The following is a 12057-nucleotide window of genomic DNA, read 5'->3' on the forward strand; positions in this document are numbered from 1 at the left end:
TCTTTATGACGGGCTCTCTGCCTTTCGGGGGTGTCGGTGAATGAGGAAGCAGCGTGCCCGTCTCTGGCGTCGGTCTCATTCTCATTCTAGGGGTGTTCAGGCCCATTGTGGGTTCGGGCCTGCTCGTCTTCCCCGTTCTGAACGTGTCCCTCGGGAGGGTTTTGTTCGACATTCTGAACCTGTTGGAGGCCCTGCAGCTGCTGGATGTTCTGGATCCGCTGCCTCCTAGGTTGCGAGGTCTCATGTCTCGGCCTTCTCTGTCCGGCAAGAGCATGTTGTGGTTCTTCTTGCCGACGACGATTCGTCACCTCGCGGGTGGAATCTTCGATCAGATGTTCCAGGAGGAAGGGATCGGAGCTTGGGATGTTGTTGTTGTTAGCCATGACGATCGTGAAAGGTTATGCTTTGATCTTTGTTAAAGAAGGGGGAGCAAGATTCCCACAGACGGCGCGACTGATCGTACCTGATCAGAAGAATCGTCAAGGCAGCGGAATCTGGCTTGGAGAGCAAGATGGGGGAGGTACCTGCAAGGTTCTCCGATGCTTAAGTTAGTAGCTATCAGAGAATGAGGGTTGAGAATGAAGAATAGAATACCTGACCCTCTGGTGAAAGAGGGTATTTATAGCCCCCAGCGCTGGGCCACAGTTTCCTAATTGGGCCAAATCTAATTGGAGGCCCACGTGCTAGGAAACTGCCAGAACGTCCTTGTGCTAGGGCTGAGTCAGCAGGTGACCCACGTTCTGGATGAGCATAGCGTAGGGTTCGGAGATGGTTGACCGAATCCCCCGCTGCGTGACGTGTGGTCTTCGCGCGTGGATAACTCTTGACAGTTATCCAGTAAATGGGCCCAATGACTTGGGCCTGCTCGGCTAGTGAGAAGAGCTGGGCCTGCTCGACCCAGGCCAGAACAAATATATACTGTAAATTTTATATATACTATAAGTTTTATATTAACTAATAAATAATATATACTGTAAGTTTTATATATACTATAAGTTTTATAATAACTAATAAATAATATATACTATAAGTTAATAATATATACTATAAGTTTTATATACTAATAAATACTAATAATATATACTAATAAATAATATATACTATAAGTTTTACATTAACTAATAAATAATATATACTGTAAGTAAATAATATATAATATAATTTAAAAAAAAAACTGTACATATTTATAATTTTGTTTGTTTATACAATATAAACTGTACATATAAACTGTACATATTTATAATTTAATTTAATTTTAAAAAAAAAACTGTACATATAAACTGAATAATTTTTTAAAAAAACTGTACATATTTATAATTTTGTTTGTTTATACAATATACCAATTAATTTATAATTTTGTATGTTTTATATAATATATATTAGAATGATTTATAACAATGTACATAAAAATGATTTATAGCACAATTAATTTTTAAATATAACTGAATTAACGTTAATTTTTATACATAACAAATATTAACATTTTATTTTTTTTATAATATTTTAAGGACTCCTAATAATAAATGTTTAACATTTTTTTTTGTTTTATATATATGCTAAAAAAATTTATGTTAACTAAATGTTAACGTTCAGTATTTATATATAAATGTTAACGTTAATTTTTTATTTTAGCTAAATGTTAACATTCAATGCAATTCAAATGTTTACAAATTAAACGAGCTAGCTAAGTGGTTTGAAGCTTAGCCTTATTAGGTAAACTGCTGGGTTCGAATCCGGGAAATTAATGCCACTCAGAGTCTGTGTTTTATAGGGGGCGGTTTACAAAACAAAAACTTCAGGCCCCCTAATGGCAGGGGGTGAATTGCATTTATCCCTTTAAATTTTGTATCAGTAACACTGGAATTATTCAAAACCTGACAAAATGTAGCACTTTCATCTATATGTAAGTCTGAAGACACAACTCCACCTCATGATATTGATGGATGTATATATTTCATTCTGAATTCTTGCAGTAAAACATAGCACTCTGACCTTTGTAAAAAGATTCATTTGTAGTTATATGGCAAAATGTTGAATTCTAAGCTTATTATATGGATCCACTTAATTGTGAAATCAGGGATTACTATATCTGATTCATTTTAGCAGACTATTAGTTATATATGTTGTAGCCATGTTTTGACTTTTTTTCCTTCTCTTTCATACATGATAGTATTTTCTTTGTGAAACGTTCGATTTAGAAAAATCATAAAAATTTGAGGATTGAGGAATTTAACAAAATTGGGCTGCTTGCTCAGCACTCTCTTTGATTAAGAAACTGTTAAATCTGATTCCTTTGAAGCTTTAAACAAACTATGAAAAATAATAGCTGAAAGGACCACAATGCTCAAATTGGTGTTTCAATGCTCCCTCCCTATAGGTATTAACTCATGCTGCTGTATATACTGTACATACTGATCTTCTTTTCTTGTTCACTGTCACAGCATTGAGCTTGGGGTCTCACAGAACATCTTGATCCCATTTTGAAGGATCTATGTCCTTCCATAGTGCCATATGAATAAACTATTACACTTTCTGTTACTTTAATTCCCATGCTTCTTACCTGCAATCCCAGAATCGCACGTTAAAAATGGTTTCTGAACATTCTCATTTCACAAATAATTAGATTCGAAGTAGCGTGGTTCCTTAATAAGTCAATAGTATTTATATCTATAAGATTGTTTCAAGAAGTCTAGTTCATAGACACGAAAAATTAGGGAGACGAGATAGAACTGAGAGTAGCAAAAACACGTGCTTGTTCTTATGGCAACAATCTTCTTGATATATTTGTCACATACCTCTTTGAAACCATGATCTTCGGACTGAATGCCGAATGTGGCGCTCGTGTCTTTCCAAGAGCTCGTCAACTGTATGCATTTGAGATATTAGGGGCCCTGAAAATTCAACCTTCTCTCCTTGATCCTGATAACTCTGTAATGGAGGGAAACAAATAAGAGTCCTGTCTAGGCAAGAATGCATATACTATCTGCCAAATTCACAAACTTACCTGATTGCTTCTCTTCGACAGTGAATCTTCTCTATGATAAACCATCATCGAAAGTTCTTGCGAGTGGTACTCGTCACAAGTATCAAACGAATCTGGTCGATCAAACTTACTCCATTGATTTTGCACCACTAGCTTAGAAATTTCAAATACGTCATGGCCTCTAGAGCTGGTTCGTCCTCCAAAAACTTCCTTATTTTCGTTGTTTTCATTATCATCAGAAATATTCCTTGAATTTTGTGTAGAAGTTTCTAATGAATTAAATATATGTCCTTTAGAAATAGATCGAGTGTGGGATCTAATTGAAGTAGTGTCATCTTTACGCCTTTTTGCCCATGCGAATCCACTTGATTTTGAAACTTGTAATGGCCCATGAAAGGGAATTTCAACTTGAGATGCATTCTTCATATCGGAAGCATCTTCTGGTTTACCACCGGATGGCTTTGATGCCTCGTCGCTTATGTTAGTGTTCTCTTCTTTAAGGATGTGAACAGATCTATCATCTTTCTTTTGTGAAGTTCGAATTTGACTTGTCAAATCCTGTAAGAGTAAGATTTAGGTGAGAATTAAGTTTTGGCAACTAGACCATTTCGGCATAACAATATTTGTGCACATCGGGAATAAAATACGAGGATGCAAGATGAAAGATAGCGAAATAGACCTCTGGTAATGGTAATTTACTCAGTCCTACTGGCTTTCTCGATGATCTTCTTTTTTCAGGTCCACAAACTCGCCCCGCAATCTTTTTCCTGAAAGTTCATCACCATATATGATTGAATTAAAAGACAAGTAACAATGGTTTGACACAGTTGGTATGTGACAGTAAAAAAAAACTATTAGCTAAAAAAACAGCTTAAAATAGACAGTGAAATTTATGTTTACCTTTTTGTCTCCTCGTCGTGTTTTGCATCGATCTCTTTGCTAGGTGGGTATACTGGTAAGCTTGATGGGTCACATGCATAAGGTTTTGTTTTGAAATACTGAAAGTGGTAACAAGAATACAAGATTGTAGTATCAGAAGATTAGAAGAGTCCAAATGAATAATCAAATTCAAAATGGACAAAAAAGTCGATGAAAATAGACTAAGTTTTGTAATAGAGATTAATCATGGAAGGAAGAATACTGAGAAACCGAAATAAAACACTGCTAAGTTAAGCTACCTCCAATGAGAGAGCAGATGAGGCAGTTCCACGTCTGTTCGGTTCTATAGAAAGAAGATTTTGTAACAAATTTACACTGCTTGCAGGAAAATCTTTAAATGTTTCTCTTAGGCAACTATCATATGGTTGCTGTGGCTTGAACAAAGTTGCGTGAGGTAGTTTGGTCTTTTTCCAGTACTCATCCGGCGGAGAGCCACAAAGCTTGAAGATTTTGTGCAACTGTTCAACCTGTAAACATAACAAAGATGATTTAAAAGAGATTCAAAAGAACAGATAGAACAAAATGGGGAATGAGAAAAGTGCATACATTTTGAAAAGATTGGTATCACTACCTCTGTTCTCCCCTTAAGTATTGGCTTCCCAACCAGTAGCTCTGCAAATACACAACCAACACTCCAAATATCCACAGACGGACCGTAATCTGTTGAACCAAGCAAAAGCTCTGGAGGACGGTACCATAACGTGACAACTCGACTAGTCAACGGCTGTTTGCTCCCGGAATTATAGAAATTCGCCAATCCAAAATCCGCTACCTTTAATATCCCTTCATTATTCACCAGAAGATTCGATCCTTTGATGTCACGGTGCATTACACCCCTCGAGTGACAGTGCTCTAGACCAGACAACAACTGTTTCATGTAGCATTTGATCTGAACCAAAAAATCACTTTATCAATTTAATCAACCTTTCATCGCAATTCACAACCAATATTATTCATAAGGAAAAAATACCTGTGATTCGGTAAAGTTGATTTCTGGTTTCGACAATAGCCCTGTGACATCATGCTCCATGTACTCAAATACAAGGTAGATGCTACAAGACAACCTTGAAGTAATCAAACCCTCCAGTTTAATGATATTGGGATGATCAAGTCTTCTCAGAATCATAATTTCTCTTGCCATAAACCTCACACTTTCCGGCTCAAAATTGTCAAATCTCACCTTCTTTAGAGCCACTATCTTCCCCGTCTCAATCTCCTTCGCTCGAAAAACACTACTATATGTTCCCTGCCCAATCTATTCACACAATTCCAAATTCAAAAAACCAAATATAAACACTACTAGTAAAAAAAATGCAGCATTTTATAGACAACTCAGAAAACCAAACATTTCATTGAAAAAAACACATACAACTAACTATAACAAACCTTGTCAAGTTTTTCAAATGCATCCGACCGGAGAGGAACCCAACCATGAATAGCTTCGGAAGCAACCGCGCTAAGCCAAGCGGGCCAACCGGCCGCAGCTTGTTCTCCCTCCACATACTTACTAAGATTCCCTAACCTGAAACTCAGAGACTCATTTCCACCATTCAAACTCGTTCTCCCTGACTCACCCAACTCACTCCAACTCAATCCAACTAACTCAGCACTCGCTTTCTTCTTGTTCTTCTTGTTAGTAATACTAATATTCCTCTCCGAATCAACAGAATGATCAACGGCAGGTGTCACAGACACCCCTTGCTTCACAAACACACAACCCATGAATAATAATGCCTCATCAACACAATCCTCAAGTTCGGTTGAACTGCAGAGGATGAAGACAACAACATCAAAAACTGTTTATGTAATGTAACTGCACCGCACGACACGAACTATAGAAAACGTTGTTTGGTTCACTTTTTGTTTTTCCGACAATTACGGAAGATGATGATTGTTGGATTTTTAATGGGACTCGCATAAACAGAACACCGAAATCAACGGAAACATAAAACCTCACTTTCTTATGTTACATGTTTCAGTATCTAATATATTTGCTTTTTCATTAAAAAAAGTACTATTCATTCACTAACCTCACTAACTCAAATGCAAAACAAAATCCAAAACATTTTGGCCAAATGATAAAAATCTAAACTTGTTTAAGAATTAATCTCTGTAGTTAGGGGTCTTCATTGGTTCGGGTAAATCCGAACCAAACCAGAATCCGAACCAAACCATAGTATTTGGGTTGGATATTTTTTCAGTTCGGACAAGAACCGAACCAAACCAATGAAATTCAATGACAATCGGTTCGGGCATCGGATTTTCAACTTTCTACCCGCAAGCCCAACCCAAACCAAGCATAATTAATTATCATGAAAATTACTACAAAGCATTCAACTTCAATAAGAAAAAAATAAAATGTTGTGTGTGGACAAGTTATGCTATTTTAATTTGTTATTAGAAAATTGATAGTGTAATATGATAAATGAACATAAAGTTATGAAACACATTCATTATTATATTAATTCAAGTGACTAGTTATAGATTCAAAAGTCTTAATCTTAGATATTATTTTTGTGAGATATTTTTGAATCTATTAGAGAAAAATTTGTAGTATAATATTTAAATTTGAACACTATTAATATTATATTTTTTATAATATTATGAAAAATTAATTTTTGTAAATAAGTTATTTTTTAAAAATATTTTTGCAATTTTTATCTACCCGATCAATCCAACCCAAACCAATCCGTTGTTTCTCGGATCGGTTCAGTTTGGGCTTTATCGCAAAAATTTATAAATCCAATCCAAACCAATCCATTTAATTTTAATCGGTTTGGGTATCGGATTCTCTCAAAACCGAACCAAACCGGCCCGCGAACACCCCTATCTGTAGTTGCGTTCAGAGGCATATTTTTACTGGTGAGAGATTAGTCTATAAAATTGCGCTGAAAAACAATATTGATTTGTGTATGAAACAAGAAAATTTGTATGTATATGTTTCGTTTTCAATTGTGTCATGTCAATACTAATGATCAATTATTATCAATCACTTATTGCTTTTACATTTGGCTAGGGTATTAGGTCATTGTTGTTGTATTCATTAATACATCTCACTAATCTCTTTTTTTGCTTTCAATTTCAACTTTCTCTCTTTCTATTTTTAGTTCATACTTGTACTTCATGCACCAATTTAATTACGTAGAGACATGTCAAAAAAAATATTGTTAATAGTTTTTCATTAGCTTTTCAGATATTTTGGACTTTGTTTTGTTGAATAGTAAATTATTATATATATATAAACTTATAGTTCACGCATTTGATGGAATAATAAATGGGGCAGGCACAATCTATGACTATGCTATAATGCTACAAATTGAAGAAAAAAAATGTAAGTGTATAATCATCTTCTTTCTATCCTATATATATATATATATATATGTGTTTGATATTGACCACAGTTTATGAGTTCCTTAGAGATAACGCTAGCTAGCTTTGAAATCTATCTATGAGTGGGTACAAAGCGTGTTGAATAATTAGGGTAGGCCACACAACTTTGGGACCAATTTTTATATTACTTATAATAAAGTTTGCCTAAAATGTATCCCTTTGAATTTCACTAGAATAAACCAAATTTTTGCTAAATAAAATTCAACAATAGTTGAATTGAATAAACCGTTCATATTATAGTTTCATTAAATGAAATTTGAAATACTTATACAAAATGAGAAAACTTGGTTAATTTTACTTAATGATGATTCCTTTTGCTAATGCATTTTGGTCTTTAATAGTATAATGATTGAGCATGGTTTGTTCATAGCTGACTTTAGTAAAGAAAATATAGCTATAATTTCATGCCTAAATTCTTGCCTCCCTTATCAATATAATATCTTTACCTTATTTTTAGTATAGATGTTTTTTTTTAAGTAGCCTAAAAGAGATGGAAAATTTTCTATTTCCCCACTATGATTACAAATTAGTATATAGTTTTAGAATCCTAGAGTAACAGCTAGGAACATAAAGTAGAATAATATAAATGTCTTAATCACCTAAATCTTGTGAAGTTATGCTCATTGAAATGTTAGTGTATGATTTGGTATTTCAATAATGTGAATTATTTAAATGAATTTAAAAATTAGTTTAGTCAACATTGAATTTGAAATAAAGTGAACCATGTTTAATTTTTTGTTGTGAAAGCAAATATAATGTAAAATATTTTAGTGTACAATTTTCTACCTAACACACTTATATCAGTTCTAGAGTTTTAGTTAAATAAGAAGACAAATTTTGTCCAATAGTAACCAAACATATATTATTTTTTGGTACAAAATATCTATAATCTTTTTCCTTTGTTATAAAGTTATATAGGTTTCTTTTTTATATATTCTACATGTGGTGTGTCTGTCATCACTGATAATAGTAAGCCTCTTTAACAATCCTTACTTTTTCTCAAGAAAAAAGAAGCATGGTTATAATATGCCATAATTGATGTCTCGTGCCTCCCGTGATCTAATCAAGACCCCCTTCACAGCATGATGTACACACAGAAGCAATCATATAGTACATTCGGTATATATTTATAAATGCGAACAATCATCACTTTTATTTTATAAACCGATTTTGTAATAAAAAAAATATACAAAATTCCAAATTTAAGATGATAGTATCAAAGTTCAATTCAAAATTTATTGAATCATCTGCTATTAGATTTCTGTTGTTGGATGATTTGATAACAGGTTCATTGACAAAAATCACATGAACAATAACAATCTATAGATGAAAATGCAAATGAATATAGATAAAGAAAAAGTCCACAACTATTTTTACTATATAGTTGATTGCATAAAAAATGCTTTTGTTTCATGCATTTGTCAATGCTTATACACTTTGGCAAAGTTGGGTATGATAATGATGACAAAAGCTGTTAGTGCCATAGTGGGACTTTATGCATAAATCAATGTATTTTAAATTTCAGCTTGAGAAAAATGACAAGAAACACAGAAGACAAGCATGTACAAATTAAACTTTCTAATAAATTTAATTTCTTAGTAAGGAAAAAACTGAGACATGTGACTTAATAATGTACACTAAAAGAGACTAGTGAGTAAGGTAATAAAATTAATTTCTAAGGAAAAAAAATGAGACAAATGAGTTAATGTCCACCAAATTAAATAAGCTAGAGTAAATGTGAGGTTGAACAAAACATGTGAAGTGAACTCTTGTGATTAATATTTTAATTTATTCTATGTGATGGAAAATGATCATAGGAAGAGATGAAAAGGAAAGGGAAAAAACTAGTAGTTGTAATTAAAAAGAATAAAGAGTAATGAAATGAGGAACAAAAGAAGGTGGTTGTGGTGGGTCTAAGTTTGGTAACAAGTGGGGTTAGATGTCATAATTTTCTTTATAAATAATTAAATATTATCAACAGTTTTTTTTTTTTGACAAAAAATATTATCAACAGTTAAGTCGAAATATTGACGATTTTTAAATTGAAATCATATGAATTAAATTTTAATTATATATTTTAAATTTAGAAAAAAATCATATTAAAGTTTAATTTTATATCATATAATTTTAATATAGTGAATATTGAAAGGTGTGAATGTGACAATTGCATATTGTATGAATTAGGTTAGATTGGTGTAAATATGAAGTTATTGTAATGAATAGCATAGTTGGGAAAGACTATATTACAAACACATGCTACAGAAATATAGTTGGGAACTAACTACTAAGTTATGTTTTGCTCATTTAGGCCATGTAATATGTTTAATGAAGTTAGTGGGGGTATTATTATTCTATATTATCCAATAAATATTATGCTTGTCTGTTGTTAGAACTTTGGTCAATGTTGTGATAATCTGGATTCTGGAATTCTGAAAACAAAAAAATAGTTTTGGAAATCATTAAAATTTAGAGCATGTTTGAATTGATTTTTTTTTAAATTATTTTATAAATTAATTTTACAAAATTATTTTAAAGAAAAATAAATTCTTAGATATAAATTAATCTTATTTTTAAAATTGTTTAATAGAAAACATAGATATAATTTTAAAAATTCTTTAACAAAAGTTGTTTTGTATGTATTTTATTTTTTATAATAATTTTGTTTTAATATTTATTATATAAAATTTAAAAGCGAATTTCGTGATATATTGATAAAAATATCTTTTAGTATTTTAGAATCAATAATATTAATAAATACGAGAATGATATTAGAATATTCATTCTCACATCTAGTTTGTGTTATTTTATATTACTTATTTAAATATTTTTATTCATAATATTAAGAAAAAATATATATACACTGACAGTGTAAAATAATTTTACACTGTCAATCAATCACGATAATATTAAGTGCGAAGTTACACATATATTTTTAAAAAAATTATGTGACATGGCTGATTGATGAATCTTAATTGAATGACAGTGTAAAATTTATTTTACAGTGTCAGTGTACTACCTTTATCTTCTAATATTAATATTTGTCAAAAATATAATAATTAATTTTGTAAGTTTAAATATGTGTCTAACTATAATTTGTACATTTATTAAATGCATATGTTCCGTTCAGGAACAAGAATTATGTATATGTTGATGATGAGGAATTTTAAATCAGTGGTGCTGATCTTCGATATAGCGACGTGGAGATGGACTTGTAAGGTCAACACTCTAACACCCAGTTCAATATTCAAGATGATTGTAGTAAGAAATGACGATCATAAAGTGTACATCTAATATCTCGTTATATGACTTTTATACTTTTGGTCATTTTGAGTAGATTGACATCAGTTTGAGCCTTTACCTGATCCAAAGCAGTTGTTCTCAAGGCTTGCCAACGTTATTGAGCCAGAGAAATCTTAACAGTCGTGGTAAGCCTCTTAGGATGTCATTCGCTTTGAATCAGAAGTAGAAACGCTTATAGTCTTTTGAAAAACTAGTGTGAAACAAGTGCATTGAATGTCTTCTCATCATTGAAACGTTTCACTATTCCTTGCAGACTCATGACTTGAGGTGACTAGTTAAGGAGGGGTGTTGCTGATAATCCACTTTAGTTTGTTTATGTTTCCTAGGAGGAATATGGTTATTAATTTTGTAACTTCTTATCTCTATTTATCTGGCCCGTACATGCCTTTTCCCCCAGGTGTAGGTCTAAAAGATCTACACCAGATCTCAAGTGTTAAAAAGATTGATCAAACGGTCATATTAAATTAAATAAAAAGTATATGACACATTCTTTTCCCTAAAAAGTAGACTATTTATATGACCGTTTGATTGAATGCTATTAACGGCTGAGATTTAGTGTTAAACTTACACCTGGTGTTAATGGATCCTGACTATATATATAGGCTAAATTACCTCTAAGGTCCTTTAAGTTATTTAATTGTACCGATTTGGTCCTTTATCTTATTTTTGTTACTACTAGGTCCTTTAAGTTTCCTAACGTCTTCAGCGTTGCCCTTCCTCACAGATTCTGTTAAAAAAATGATGATGTAGCACTTAAGTTGCTTAGGTGTCCACTACTATGTGCTGACTATGTATTTCTTTTATTATTAGGATAGTTTAAGTGTTTTAATCAATCCTAAATTATCATACCCTAATCTCAAATGGACCAATTTAACACACGTGTCAATTCTTAAAACAAAAATAAATCAATTTAACCCTAATCTTCTCCGGCTTATGTTCCCCTGGTAAGAGCCATCGCCGCCTCACCGGCAACTGATACTCATATATGTTGGTGAAGGAACACAAATGTTGTTCAGCCATAAAAAAAATCCATAAGTTTGATGCTAATTGTTAAATCATAAATGTATAAATTTGCCCCTAAAATATTGTCGAACAATGGATATTAGTTGCAAATCAACCTAGAAACAAACCCATTATGCATTCATTTGAGTTTCAGTGCCTCTGTTCTTCTAATGTTTAATTTCTTCCATGAAATGTTATCAAATATTAATAGTTTATATGTTCACTACTTGGTTTTAAGATCTTAAATTCATCTATTTTCTTCTCCAACGACTCCTCTCAAGGTAGGCGGCGGTTCATAGGTCGGAGGCGAAACGACGAAGGAAGGTGTTTGACTTAGGGAAGCTGTTGGACGGTGTATTGATGAAGGGAGTTTTTCGATGGATTGTTGGGAGTTTGGTGGATTATTCTGCTGCTACAGAATTGTGCCATTGGTGGAGACCTTC

The 12057-nt window shown here is 32.6% G+C and overlaps 1 protein-coding gene across 1 annotated transcript; it reads right to left on the reverse strand.

Moving 5' to 3' along the window:
• Positions 1-2228: 2228 nt before the first annotated feature.
• Positions 2229-6014, reverse strand: LOC131635031 (protein IMPAIRED IN BABA-INDUCED STERILITY 1). The gene is made up of 9 exons (XM_058905637.1): positions 5309-6014; positions 4893-5177; positions 4494-4811; positions 4162-4389; positions 3884-3981; positions 3663-3750; positions 3005-3541; positions 2796-2928; positions 2229-2560 (listed from the first exon to the last, which is right to left on the reverse strand). The coding sequence occupies exons 1-9, from the start codon at positions 5642-5644 to the stop codon at positions 2541-2543; spliced, it is 2043 nt and encodes a 680-aa protein (XP_058761620.1). The 5' UTR covers positions 5645-6014; the 3' UTR covers positions 2229-2540.
• Positions 6015-12057: the final 6043 nt, after the last annotated feature.

The sequence above is a fragment of the Vicia villosa genome, linkage group LG1 (genome assembly GCF_029867415.1).
Source record: "Vicia villosa cultivar HV-30 ecotype Madison, WI linkage group LG1, Vvil1.0, whole genome shotgun sequence".
Classification (NCBI taxonomy): Eukaryota; Viridiplantae; Streptophyta; class Magnoliopsida; order Fabales; family Fabaceae; genus Vicia; species Vicia villosa.

Coding starts and splice junctions, on each gene's coding strand:
- LOC131635031 (XM_058905637.1), bottom strand. CDS start 5,644: ATGGGTTGTGTGTTTGTGAAGCAAGGGGTGTCTGTGACACCTGCCGTT. Junction 5,178..5,308: donor CATTTGAAAAACTTGACAAG/GTTTGTTATAGT, acceptor TTGTGTGAATAG/ATTGGGCAGGGAACATATAG. Junction 3,982..4,161: donor CATCTGCTCTCTCATTGGAG/GTAGCTTAACTT, acceptor TACCACTTTCAG/TATTTCAAAACAAAACCTTA.